Below are 12,107 nucleotides of genomic sequence, written 5' to 3' on the forward strand. Positions count from 1 at the left end.
ATCATTCAACTCAGTCATCAGGATTAAATGGCAAAGAGATTGTGGACTGCATCCATGTTCAACATTAATGAATGTGTGATCGATGTCCGTCTGTGTCTCTAATGCACTAATGCACTGCCTGTTTACATCACAAAGAAAGTCTTACAGACTTTTACATGACAGCCTACATAAAAATATGAAAGTCGAAATATTGACTTGCATTATACCTTGTTACCTGTATTTGCGCTGTACATTTAATTGATGCCAGTAAAAGTCACTTGTGTGCCAAGTTAACGGGTCGCTGTTACTCACAATAGAAAATAAAACAAGACACACACACACACAAACATTAAGCTCGCCATGGACGGCACAGGGCGCTGTGAGAGTGACAGAAATGCACTGGCAGACAAAGGCAGGCAGCCCGTGTGCCCGTCCACAGACAAGGCTGCACAAAGGCCCACGGGGAGGCTGCCACAAAGACACCAAGATGTCCACACAGCGCGCTGAAAGGTTAATTGGCATGTCTTGAAAGCCGCGCCGAGATGAAAGGATGGCTGGAACAAAAGGAGCGTGGTGTGGCTGGACAAGGGGAGGGCAGGGATAATATGATAAAGCCAGCGCTTTCACAGCTTTAATCACGGTCTCACCTCCCCCCACTCTGCACCCTCACTCCTGTCAGGATGGAAAGGCCCTCCTTTAACTATTCAATATAGTTTCTCTCATCCTAGTTTTGTTTAATGCCAGTACAAAGTGACCCTTCTGTCCATTGACTTATTCTGGTAAGTAGGCCTTTTTTTGCCATGCCCTTCCTCCCTAAATCATATCATTCTACAGCTTATCTCCTCAGCCAATGCTGTACTTTCTGCTGGGGGAAAAAAACCTACACAATGCTCCCTTAATGCTGGAAGAACCCCGACTTCTCAGTGCTCCCTCAATGCTGTAATAATTGCTTTATTCCCATTCCTCTCTCTCTCAATGTCAGAGAAACACTCTGTAGTGTTTTCTTGCAGCTTATGTCCTTCCCAGATGCACATTTCTACAGCAGCAAAGTCAGAGCTCAGCACAGAGTAGGCCATGTTGGAGCACCCTTCCTTTTTGCAGGACAGTCCGACTCTCTCTGACCCAATGCACTTGAAGAAAGGGCTCCACTGAGCCAAAGAAGGGAAATCTGTATTGTTAGTTTATCCAAAGTAACTTTTGGAAATACACATCCCATTCCAATCGGTGCTGGTGCAGAGGAATCACCTAGATCTGTTGTTCCGTCTCTCTCCGTTCCTGAGATATGACCATTTATGTAATTTTGGCCTCGACCTTGATGGTGACCTTGACATTTGAGTCCCAAAATGTAATGATCCCTTTGAGGCAGCTTACTGATCATTCCCACCAATCCATCTTCTTCATGAAAATCTGTCCATCCGTCCTTGATGATGATCAGGAGACCTTTGACCTTTTCAACCAAAACACACTCACTTGTGTGAGCCTCACTCCTTTAAACAAACATCGTACTCTAAACAAACATTAAAAGTCCATAGACTTGGCTACCACATACGGGTGTAACGAAATATCAATATAAATTAAATATATATATACTATGTACAGTATATTAGCAGCATAACATTTTATCCATGTGGGGGTCCCTGGAACTTCCAGACCCACATGAACGTGGCCAGAGTGCCGGCCCGGTTCCGGCGAGCCGCTCCACGTTGCGGAACGGTTGAGAAATGACAGAGTTACCGTGTGGGGGTCCTTGTACTGTACTGTCACACCCAAAATCACTTAATGGATGCTAAAAACTCAGCTTCCCATCATGCAGCTGTGCACAGTGTGAAAAGGATGGGATGGTAGCAGTGGTGTGTGGTCTTACCTCACAATGCTCCCTGTAGAGTGTCTGCAGCTTCTTGATGTCATTGATGCTGATGCGCTCAGGTAGCGGCTGGCTGCCCAGGTCAAGGGAGGGGAATGGTGGCAGGGTATGGGACACATCTAAATAAAACAGGGACAATGACATTAGTCATTACTCAAATTCCTCAACACACACACACACACACACACACACACACACACACTCTCACACTCTCTCTCTCTCTCTCTCTCTATCCGTCTTGGCTTGACCAATACTTAAAGTTACCCTCTGTAACTTTCCTGTTCTAACCCAGATTTGAAGGCAGGTTTCCAGTGCTGAAATGTTTACCACTACGAGTAGAGCCTGCCTGCTTGCCCAGGGAAGAAATAGAATTTTGATCGTGCCAAACCAGGATCTAAATGTCTTACTAGAAGAGGAGGGAGTCTAAATACAACCATCCCAATTGTATAATTTATATTGTATTAACAATTGCAATACAAGTAAAATGTATTACTATTGCAACCATGGGTCGCAGTTTACTATGAAAACCTGCAAAACCTGTCAGTCAGTCACGCCTCGTGACACGCTCCATGGCCAATACAGAATTCATTCCATATGTTGATCTGACCACAAATATGAAGTTCCATACCTATATACTGCTGGTGGTGCTGACTCTGAGCCGCTACTGACTGCTCTGGGGTGTTGGTGGTGTGCTGAGAGCCGCCAGATAGGTGATCCGACATGCAATCCACCTTATGCATGGGCTTGAACCTGTGGGGGCAGGAGAGGAGACAATTATGATGGCTTTGGACAGCATGGAGCCTAGTGGACGACTGAGGGGGTGGGAGATCAAGGAGGAGAAGGAGTGGAGGGAACGATGACATTAATGGAGACATAGAGGTGAGAGAAGTGCTGAAAATAAAGGGCAGGAGGAAAAGAAGTGCAAGAAAAGGAAGGATGCGGAATGACCACCAAAGGAGCGTGGTGATACAAAGGTTCTTGTCAAAGACGAGATTCCACATGGCATTGACCTCGGATTCTGAGGTTGCAAAAGTGAGTTAAAATGTTGTGTAGATTTAATGTAGAATGCCGTAAACACACACACACACACGCACACACACACACACACACACACACACACACACACACACACACACACACACACACACACACACACACACACACACACACACACACACACACACACACACACACACACACACACACACACACACACACACACACACAGCATCAAAAGGAAAGTCGATCAAAGCTTATGTCATGCCAGATGTGAGAGAGAAATGAAAAGGGAGGGAAAGGAGGTGGGGTCGACAGTAGGCAGAGATGACTGACCTCTGCTTCTGGTGGATAGGCTGCTGCCTCATGGCCATGTACTGAGTGTCCTCCTGCAGCTGGCTCAGAGGCGAGTCAGGCTTCACCCGAATGCCATAGTAGTGGTACTTGGAGTTGCCTCTGATGGGACAGCAATACAGAGGAAAGCTTGTCATCAGTATAATCACTATCATTTACCCCCAAAACCCCAATGCCTATGAGCATCATCACACTCATCGTCATATAATGGTTACAAGATTACAGTAATCGGCATGCTTAGTCATCATCATCGCCATACGTCCTGCTGCAGTGCAGCACTCTCCTACCTGGTGCCAAGGCGTCGGGTCTTGAGGCCCATGAAAACAGATCGGATGAGCTTGCCAAAGGAGGCTGCATTGACTGGGTCCAGCTTCTGCTCCTGGCAGTGGCGCAGGTAGTGGTAATACAAGGAGCACCTGGGCAGACTCACACCCTCCGCCGTCTCATAGTTATCCAGCAACCACTGCAGCTGAGAACACAAACACACGCGCACACAATCAGTCAGTCCTAATGGATCGACTCTGCCCTCTGATCACCATCTGGCCAGTGATGAAGATGAGAAGTGTGTCTTATTATCACATCAAAAAGGCAGATAAGGCACGTACACCGCATGCACACACCCTCACACCTGTTAAATAAGGGAGAGACCACTCTTGCTGTGTCTATGCCTACTGTCTCGACTTCTTGGTCGTGGGAGTGAATGAGTGCCTGACTTTGGAACGGATCATTGTGCAAAGGCGCATCATTAGGGAGCTAATAATTCTGTCTGGTTACAAATCAGTTACAATCAGACTACAGAGAGGCACAATGAATAAATGTTCAGTAAATTAGTGATTCCTCAATAATGAATGTTTAAAAAGAGATTTAACATAATTGTATACAGTACCGTCAGACTGGTTACTAGAGGGTGGATAGAGTTTGAGGGGACACCTGCCTAGAATGGAGGAAAAGTTCCTACTTCCTAACCAGTCGATTTGTGAGTTAGAATAATGGCTGAGGTCTCGATTAAGTACAGTTGAGTTGTATTGAATCTCATTTCCATTTCAGTTATTATGGGCTGATTTGTCCCTCAACTAGAAGATTCACACTATAACCGCTAAATAATTGAGTGACGAGATGTATATTGTATATGAACTTTGACAGATGAGGGTTGTGTGTCAGACAAAACCACAGCAATCACACAGCCATCACCATGGCAGGGCAATTGCACAGCACAATTTTGAAGAAACCTGTTTGACTGAAGTGCGTGCAGAGTATTGGACAGGCTGCAGCAGTCACATTCTTGCGCAGCAAGTGATAGCAAATGCAAGTTTAGAGTCAGGAAGAGAACTAATTGGGAGAAAGGTTCTGCATGCCGATGAAACAATGAAGGGTACAAGCAGCTAGCAGTAGGCAATGTGTTCAACTTTAGCCCAAGTAGAGCACATTGCCCAAGGTGCAGCCAAGGCTTTTTTTCTCCTCTCCTGTGTCCTTTCCGAGGAGAGTTCCTGGTTGACTTACATGGCTGTTGAGCAGGGTGCTTTTGTGAGATGCAATCCCTTCAGACTTTTGGAGGTTTTCAATCGCCATTTCAAGCTAAAGAAAAGAAAAAAATGACCATGCAAAAAAGAAGACGAGGGGGGGGGGGGGGGGGTGAAAAAAGAAGAAGGGGTGGTGGTAAGAGTGAGAGAGGGGGTGGATAAGGAGGGGGTACACAGGGAAAACAAAAAAAAGAAAGGAAATAAGACTGTTAGCAGGCAGCCAGATCTTTGCATTTCCATTAAAATCAGTCAGTGTTGCGGCCAAATTCATTATTGGCAGACAAAAGCATGCAAATCAAGAGACTCGTAGGGTTAAGCTGCCGACTGACGAAGACTGTCAGACACTCTTAGACATATACAAATAAGAATCACAAACAGGACAACAAGTCATGTCAAGCCCTCAGAGAATGGGATGATATTCACATTTTACCACGCAGAGCTAGAGGGTTATTTGAAATGCAGTGGACATTTGTACAGAGGAGTAACCAAAACAGAAAGAGGATCAGGGAAATAAAAACATATGTCCAAATAATTCTTAGCTTTTCTTTCCACTAGGTATGCTATTTTCAATGAATATACCAGATCAACTTTTAGTGGTATGGAGGTCTGAAAATAATAGAGAATTAGGTTGGCAGGCATTGGGAATGACAAAACCAGGGACTTTCTTTTTAGATTAAGAAAAAAGTAGACGAAAGAAAAGATGTGTGGTATAGCAGCCAAACTAGAACCTTGGGGGGGGGAAAAAAGAATCAGGCAATATTCCAAGCCTTAAGAAGGCTCCCCAGGGCTCATGGCCAAATGGTAATGAGCCCCAGGGGTTGCTTTGTTTCACAGTGGCGCTCAAGTGCCTGTGAAAACCTCTGAAACAAGGCAGAGCTGAATTATTTAATCCAGTGCCCTGGTTCTCTAGCCTCTACAGGGCTTCTCTCCGCTCTCCACTGCAGCACATGGAAGCCACAAATTCAAGTTACTTTCTAGCTCGCTCGTCTCCCATCTTGCTCCAATGTCACCGCTGCTCAGGCAGTGGTGACAATTAACACAAAGACCATATGGCACGGAGGACGTTAGCTATGCAGGGTGGCTTGTGTTTGTTAGCGGACTTAGCACAACTACCGGTAATGATTTATGACACTTGACACATAGATGACTGTCAGAAGAATGCAGAACTTACTTTGTGTGTACGCTAAATACTATATACCGTACTTCTATAATTACGCGCAAGCAGAGCGCGCAACTACTGCGATCGGCTGGGTATGTATGTATGTATGTGTCCGCAACAGCCAATAAGGGTCAATAACGGGTCTAAAGGATTAAGTACAGCAGTTGTATTATACATTAGTTAGTTAGTAGCACTCAAAGTAGAGAGGATTTACAGAGGATTTAGACCAGCAGTTGTACCAGGCAGTAGACACTAGACACTATCGGACACTACATCAAAGTAGCTTATATAGGGACTCTATAGGGACTCAGAGCAGCAGTAGTACCCAGATTCTCACACCGACACCCTAGGACTCCGAGCAGCAGTTGTACCCAGACAGAGAACTCTATAGGGACTCAACACAGCAGTCGTACCCAGACAGAGAACTCTATAGGGACTCAACACAGCAGTCGTACCCAGACAGCTCTAGGACTCAGAGCAGCAGTCATACCCAGACAGCTCTAGGACTCAGAGCAGCAGTCGTACCCTGACAGCTCTAGGACTCAGAGCAGCAGTCGTACCCAGACAGACAGCAGAGAGCCCTAGGACTCCGAGCAGCAGTTGTACCCAGACAGAGAACTATAGGGACTCAACACAGCAGTCGTACCCAGACAGCAGAGAGCTCTATAGGGACTCAGAGCAGCAGTCGTTGCGGTGATGCCAGTGGTGAGCGTACCTCATGGCGTGCTTTGCTTGCGCACAAGTAGTGTGAGGCACAAGTTGGCATTTCTAGTCAGTCCTCTATTAGTCTCTTTTTTCCCTCTACACCAATCCCTTGCCAAAAAATGACATGCTATCTCACACGTGTTGCAATACACGTGAGCTTGTAGATCTATTTTTTTCTGAATGTTCAGATAGGAGATTCCCAGAATAGGAACACTAGGGTTCATATGGAACACTAGGGTTCATGTAGAAAAGAGTCATCTAGTCAGCAACCCTCCCCCTTTTCCTCATGGATGGGATCCACCCCCCTCACCTGCTCCTACTCATCACCAATCACTGCTGTCCTCACTCAACTCATTGGTGGCCTGGTATATAATGCTGCCTGTTCTCTCAGTCTGTTTGGAGCAGCAGTAGTAGCAACCAACTGAGAGCCCTCTGCTCTGGAGTCTCAGCAGGCCACGGTTATGCGTCACTGAAGTGAGTCAGTTAACTTAATGAATGCATATGTTGTACTTTATTGGGCTTGTGATGGAGATACTGTCTATTGTAGCTACATGTTTGCCTTGAAGCTCATAGTATAGGTGTGTTTGTAGCTACTTGCTTGCCTTGAAGCTCATAGTTTAGATATGTTTGTGTAATGCAAATGCACATGTGCTTGGCCTATGGTGAACGTCAGGGAAATACATTTATCACAGGCTTAGGAGAATATTCACTTGTGTATTGTTAATATGGTTGAATTGTATAATAATTATGTGTTTCTATCTTTCATAGTTCAAAACCATAACCGTGATGCCTCACCATCTCCTTGCTCACTATAAATGCGTATCTGTGCAACGGAAATAAAGGCTCAAACGGAATCTCCTTGTCTATCCATTCTTGCCGATGCACCATGATGATGTGAATAGTCCATGAGCCAGGCTCGACCTATCCCTACCTAACAGTTCATATGGTTAATATAATTCAGGCACTGACCATCACAGACTCTTTGTCTGTGGTGGTCTTTTTCCCCCCCTCTATGAACACCATTCAGCTGGAGCAGGCCTCGGTAAAGCCATTCCACAATGAATCCCCAACCGGAGTGCACTCAAACTCAAAGACACTGGAGGGATGGGTGTTTGCTACCCACCATGGCAGAGGAGGAGCGTGCGGAATGCGAGGTGTGGAGGCGGCTGCTGTCTGCACCCCCACCATGGATCAGGTAGGCACCACCGCTGCTGGAGATGATCTGGCTGCCTCCCATGTCCATGGTGAGGCCCACCATGCCGTGAGGGGGAGCTCCACTGCTGGCAGAGGAGGAGACCACCGTGGTGACCTGTGACCCGGCCTGCGAGTCAAAGTAGGCACCGCCCTGTCCGTAAAGCTGGGCCTCCGGGTTGTAGCAGTAGGCTGTACGGCTAAAGAGAAACAGGAATGAGATATGGGACAAATACAGGCCAGGGATTCTCACTTCTTTATGGATTTTATTTTCTCATCACAATGCACACAGATGAGATCTTGAGCCTTCAAATACATTTGGAATTTGCATTCAATGGCATCGTCGCTTTATGCTGGTAGAGAGGTTTAAATAAACATTTAGAGTGGATTTTCACTTTAGAAGGAATCATACAGCTGATGACTTTTTTTTTAAAACATCCAAAGTTTGAAAACTGCAGGAATGATTATTGTCTCCAAAGGTGTGGCCGGTCAAGACAGTTTTTTCACATACTCTCCCTGGAGACCAGAGCAGAACCTCTGCCCCAAACCTTTCACAGCGCCACCAGGAGGCAGATTTTTGTTTATATATTACTCCTACAGATTTGGTCCAAACATCACGCACATATTATTATACATCAATAGTCATGTGATCAAGACAGATCTGTACAATTTTTCATATTCCATTCCAAGATTGGCTTCCAAAGTTAGCAGGAGTGGTCCGTTTTGAACAAAATGCTGTGAAATTGGCCTCATGGTCTACAAAAGGCCGATTCACATTTTTTACTTTAACTGGACCGATGTGTGTGAAACTCTGCACCCTAGAGGCCAAGGAAATGTCTCGGACCATCCTGATTGGCTAAGACTGCCAAAGTTTACAGGAGTAGCCAGATTTGAACAAAATGCCTAAAAAAAGGTTAGTTTGAAATAAATTAGATCGATTTAATCGACTTGAATAAACTGCATCCCCAAAGTTGAGTAAGGGCATTTTATTTCAAGACCCAGAGCCAACAAGAAATGTTATGGGTCTTAATTGTCTGAAAGTATACGTGACGTCGTGACGCGAACACAGTAAACATGCACTCTTAATTGCAATGTGGTGCATGTTATATATTACTGCTTGACAAGCGTTTAAACTGTATCACAGACCACAAAAGAAGAAGAAAATCACACAGCATTCAATTAGCTCTAAAAGCACGTTCATCAGTATCACAGCATATCAGCTGGATGTGGTATGGTGAAGAGTGAGGCCAGGCCACCCACCTCTCTTTCATCTGCCTGTTTGTTCATACAGAACTCAAGTGGAATCTTAATGGACCCTGCAGCAAATTGTGTGTGTGTGTGTGTGTGTGCGCGTGCGTGCGTGCGTTAAGAAATCATTAAAAAATAAAAATAACCCCACTATGATTCTCCAAAGGTTGTAGCGAAAACAAGTCCGCAGGGAACAAGAGATGATATTCCTGATCTTTTTATAATTGGCCGTGTGATACGTGATACATGTTGTGAGCTTCTAGAGGTGTGTATATTGCATTTTCATGTTGCACCTGGTGACCCCTAAGCTAACAATAACTATAAAGATAGATTTAAAATGTCTTCTTACTGCTTTGTAAAGTAGACGGTAAAGCACACAACACAACTATAAGTGCGTTGACGACATGACCACTACTCTCACTACACTGACACACTTAGTATTATTTCCTTGTAGTTGTGCTGGTACAAAAGGAAAGATCAAATGAGTAAAACATTGTAATTAACCCATTCTGGACGGGAACCCGTTTTGGTGTTTTAACCAAGCATTATGTTATACTTTAGTGGCGCTATGAGCTTGTAGGTCTGCTATTTTTGAAAAATCGTGAAAATGTGGCGCAAATCCTGACAGAAAACTGTCAGGATTTAGAAGACATTTTATACATTTCGACGTCAGGCCTAAATGGGTCAAGTAAAGTGTACAACTTTTATTACTGCTATATCCAGTTGCTGTGGGAACAGCTTGAGAAGCATGTTGTGGGATGGGCTGGGGGATAAAAACAATCACAGCTGACTGGCTGCCAGCATTTGAACAAATGTAAAAATAGCCATTCCGATTTCCTACTGCCATTGAATGCAAATTCCTGTGAGTCAGACTACAGTGCATAAGCATGCATCATGTTATTTTGTCATAACTGTAGAGAGGTCTAACATTGCTCACATAGTTCCATTTGTGTAGATTGCTTCTCCGCCTTCTCCAACATATTGGACTTGGGATGGGTATACGTGTTGGACCTGTTGGACCTATAGATAGAGACAAACAATACAAAAGTTAAAACCACTACCATTGGGTGGAGACTAGAAAGTAATACAAAAGCTCAAAACGTACAGGGAGTAAAAAAAATAAAAAGGACTAGAGTTCTCATTGAGGTCAAATAAGTATAATTCTTGGTGCGTGTATGTGTACATTTATGTACCTGCTGAGGGACCTGTTGGACCCTGGGTACTGACAGCTGCTGTACTTGTGCTACTTTCTGAGCTGACCCCGTTGCTTGCACCAGCACCCTCTGTGCAGGAGAACAGGCAGAAAGCAGTTACTTACTGTGCACGCACAAACACACAGCAATGCTAATGTGCAGGGGCCTCCTGCATCACACAGAAGCTAAAATACTTCACAGATCACTAATAGCATGGGGCAAATGCATAAACACGAATGCCTTATGGGGATTTGTTTTCCAATTAGCAAACATAATGCGAGCTTACTGTGTCAATGCTATTCTTTTCTATTTTGGAGCGGACCGGTCCACTTGAGCAATTCCCCAATTTTATAATATTTTTTATAATAGGTCTTCACTGATGCTTATTATAAGATAAGAATTTTTTGTCTATTCACTCGGCGTCTCATTGGCAATGGTGTGCTATGGACAGTTTAGAAACCTGCCTACCAATGACATACTGCAAGCGATGGGGATTCTAAGCTAATAGAAACTAAAACCTTTCTCTTCTAGAAAATACAACAGAATGTGATAAAACAGAAGCCATTGTTCTTGCATTAATAATAAATAAAACATTTGAACTTTTGCCAAACTTGTCTACTGAAGAGGTCACTGGTAGGAAAATATCAGGAACTGCCTCGCTCTAAGAATGAGCAGACAAAAATGGTACCATCCTCAACCTTATTGAGAACAATTTATATGAAGATATGGGAATGGTTTAAGTGGTCCTTTAACCGCTTAAGGCGTAATGGTATAGAATGTTTTATATTTGAAACATTTTGGCCGAAATGGTGGCATGACACGAAAAGAAATCCTTCATTCATAAAGTATGTCTTTGATTGATTGATTGACTGAAAACTTTATCATTCAAAATGTAAACGGCGTGTCGTGTGGTACAGTCAGACATTAAGGCTAAATGGACAACACCAAAATCCTGGGGACTTGTTTCCATTGTGTTTCTTCGAGGTTGTGTGAGGTTGTGTGATTGTGGACAGCCACTCCTGGTTGCCTTCTGCAATGGAGTGCTACTGACGCAAATTTGTTTCATGACAACAAAAACAAATATAAACATACGTTTTATTCACAAGCCTGAGATATGTTGTGTCCAGACAGCGGTGTCATTAGGCTTGGTGCTGTTTTTTCTCAATGTGCTCGACTTGTCCAAAAAGCCATTGGAGATTCACTACTGACTTAATGTTATTATTAGTAAAGTAATACCATTTGGTTTCCATGGATTCTGTTGAAAACAGTGCACTTCTAGTTGGCGGGAGAGACTGTTTCTGTATGCTGTGTGTGTCTGTGTGTGTGTGTGTGTGTGTGTGTGTGTGTGTACCATACAAAGGCAAGGGGGGTTCGTATCACAGCAGACGCAAGCCTACCTAATGTCTCTTGGTAGAATGGAAGGTGTAACGGCAATTAGCCTACAGGTGTGGCCATAGAGAAAGTGACCGTAATGGTCAGTACATGTGAGAACAGAGGTGTATGGGACTTGGGAATCAACCTTTTTCTTGAAACAAAAGGAAAGTCCCTTCATTTTACTGCATTTAACAGAAAACTGCTGCCACATTTTGCACCGATTAATGCACATTGAGTAGAGTAGTGCACTTACCACTAACCCTCCAGCCCTTTGAGAATTAATGAAGGATAGAGGCTCATACAGTTGGGATCTTCTCAACACTTGCAAGACGCCATTTAGCTGACCTACCATACGAACTGAATTGAGATCAAATTGACAGTTCTTTCCTTCGCTTCCTATTGGCTACTGTCTTCCCTCAGGGTCTAACACCTACTCACTCATACCGTTAAATAGCAGTGGGGATACCATTATCTTTTAAATGTCGATTAGCGTTGCCTAAACAAACATCATGTATGCTAATCCA

General features: G+C 44.2%; 1 protein-coding gene across 5 annotated transcripts in view; it reads right to left on the reverse strand.

The window, feature by feature from the left end:
- Nucleotides 1-12,107, reverse strand: part of rfx2 (regulatory factor X, 2 (influences HLA class II expression)) — a 36,884-nt gene that overhangs the window by 8,702 nt on the left and 16,075 nt on the right. For 2 of the 5 annotated variants that reach the window (XM_080769322.1, XM_080769323.1), the window contains exons 3-10: nucleotides 10,210-10,299; nucleotides 9,954-10,036; nucleotides 7,701-7,968; nucleotides 4,694-4,768; nucleotides 3,481-3,662; nucleotides 3,176-3,295; nucleotides 2,472-2,593; nucleotides 1,844-1,962 (exon numbers count right to left, since the gene is read on the reverse strand). In XM_080769322.1, the coding sequence (XP_080625448.1) occupies nucleotides 1,844-1,962; nucleotides 2,472-2,593; nucleotides 3,176-3,295; nucleotides 3,481-3,662; nucleotides 4,694-4,768; nucleotides 7,701-7,968; nucleotides 9,954-10,036; nucleotides 10,210-10,299 (1,059 nt within the window). The remainder of the gene's footprint in view (nucleotides 1-1,843; nucleotides 1,963-2,471; nucleotides 2,594-3,175; nucleotides 3,296-3,480; nucleotides 3,663-4,693; nucleotides 4,769-7,700; nucleotides 7,969-9,953; nucleotides 10,037-10,209; nucleotides 10,300-12,107) is intronic. The other 3 variants (XM_080769325.1, XM_080769324.1, XM_080769326.1) reach the window with 3 other exon arrangements.

This window comes from Protomyctophum bolini (assembly GCF_963924005.1).
Source record: "Protomyctophum bolini genome assembly, chromosome: 8".
Lineage (NCBI taxonomy): Eukaryota > Metazoa > Chordata > Actinopteri > Myctophiformes > Myctophidae > Protomyctophum > Protomyctophum bolini.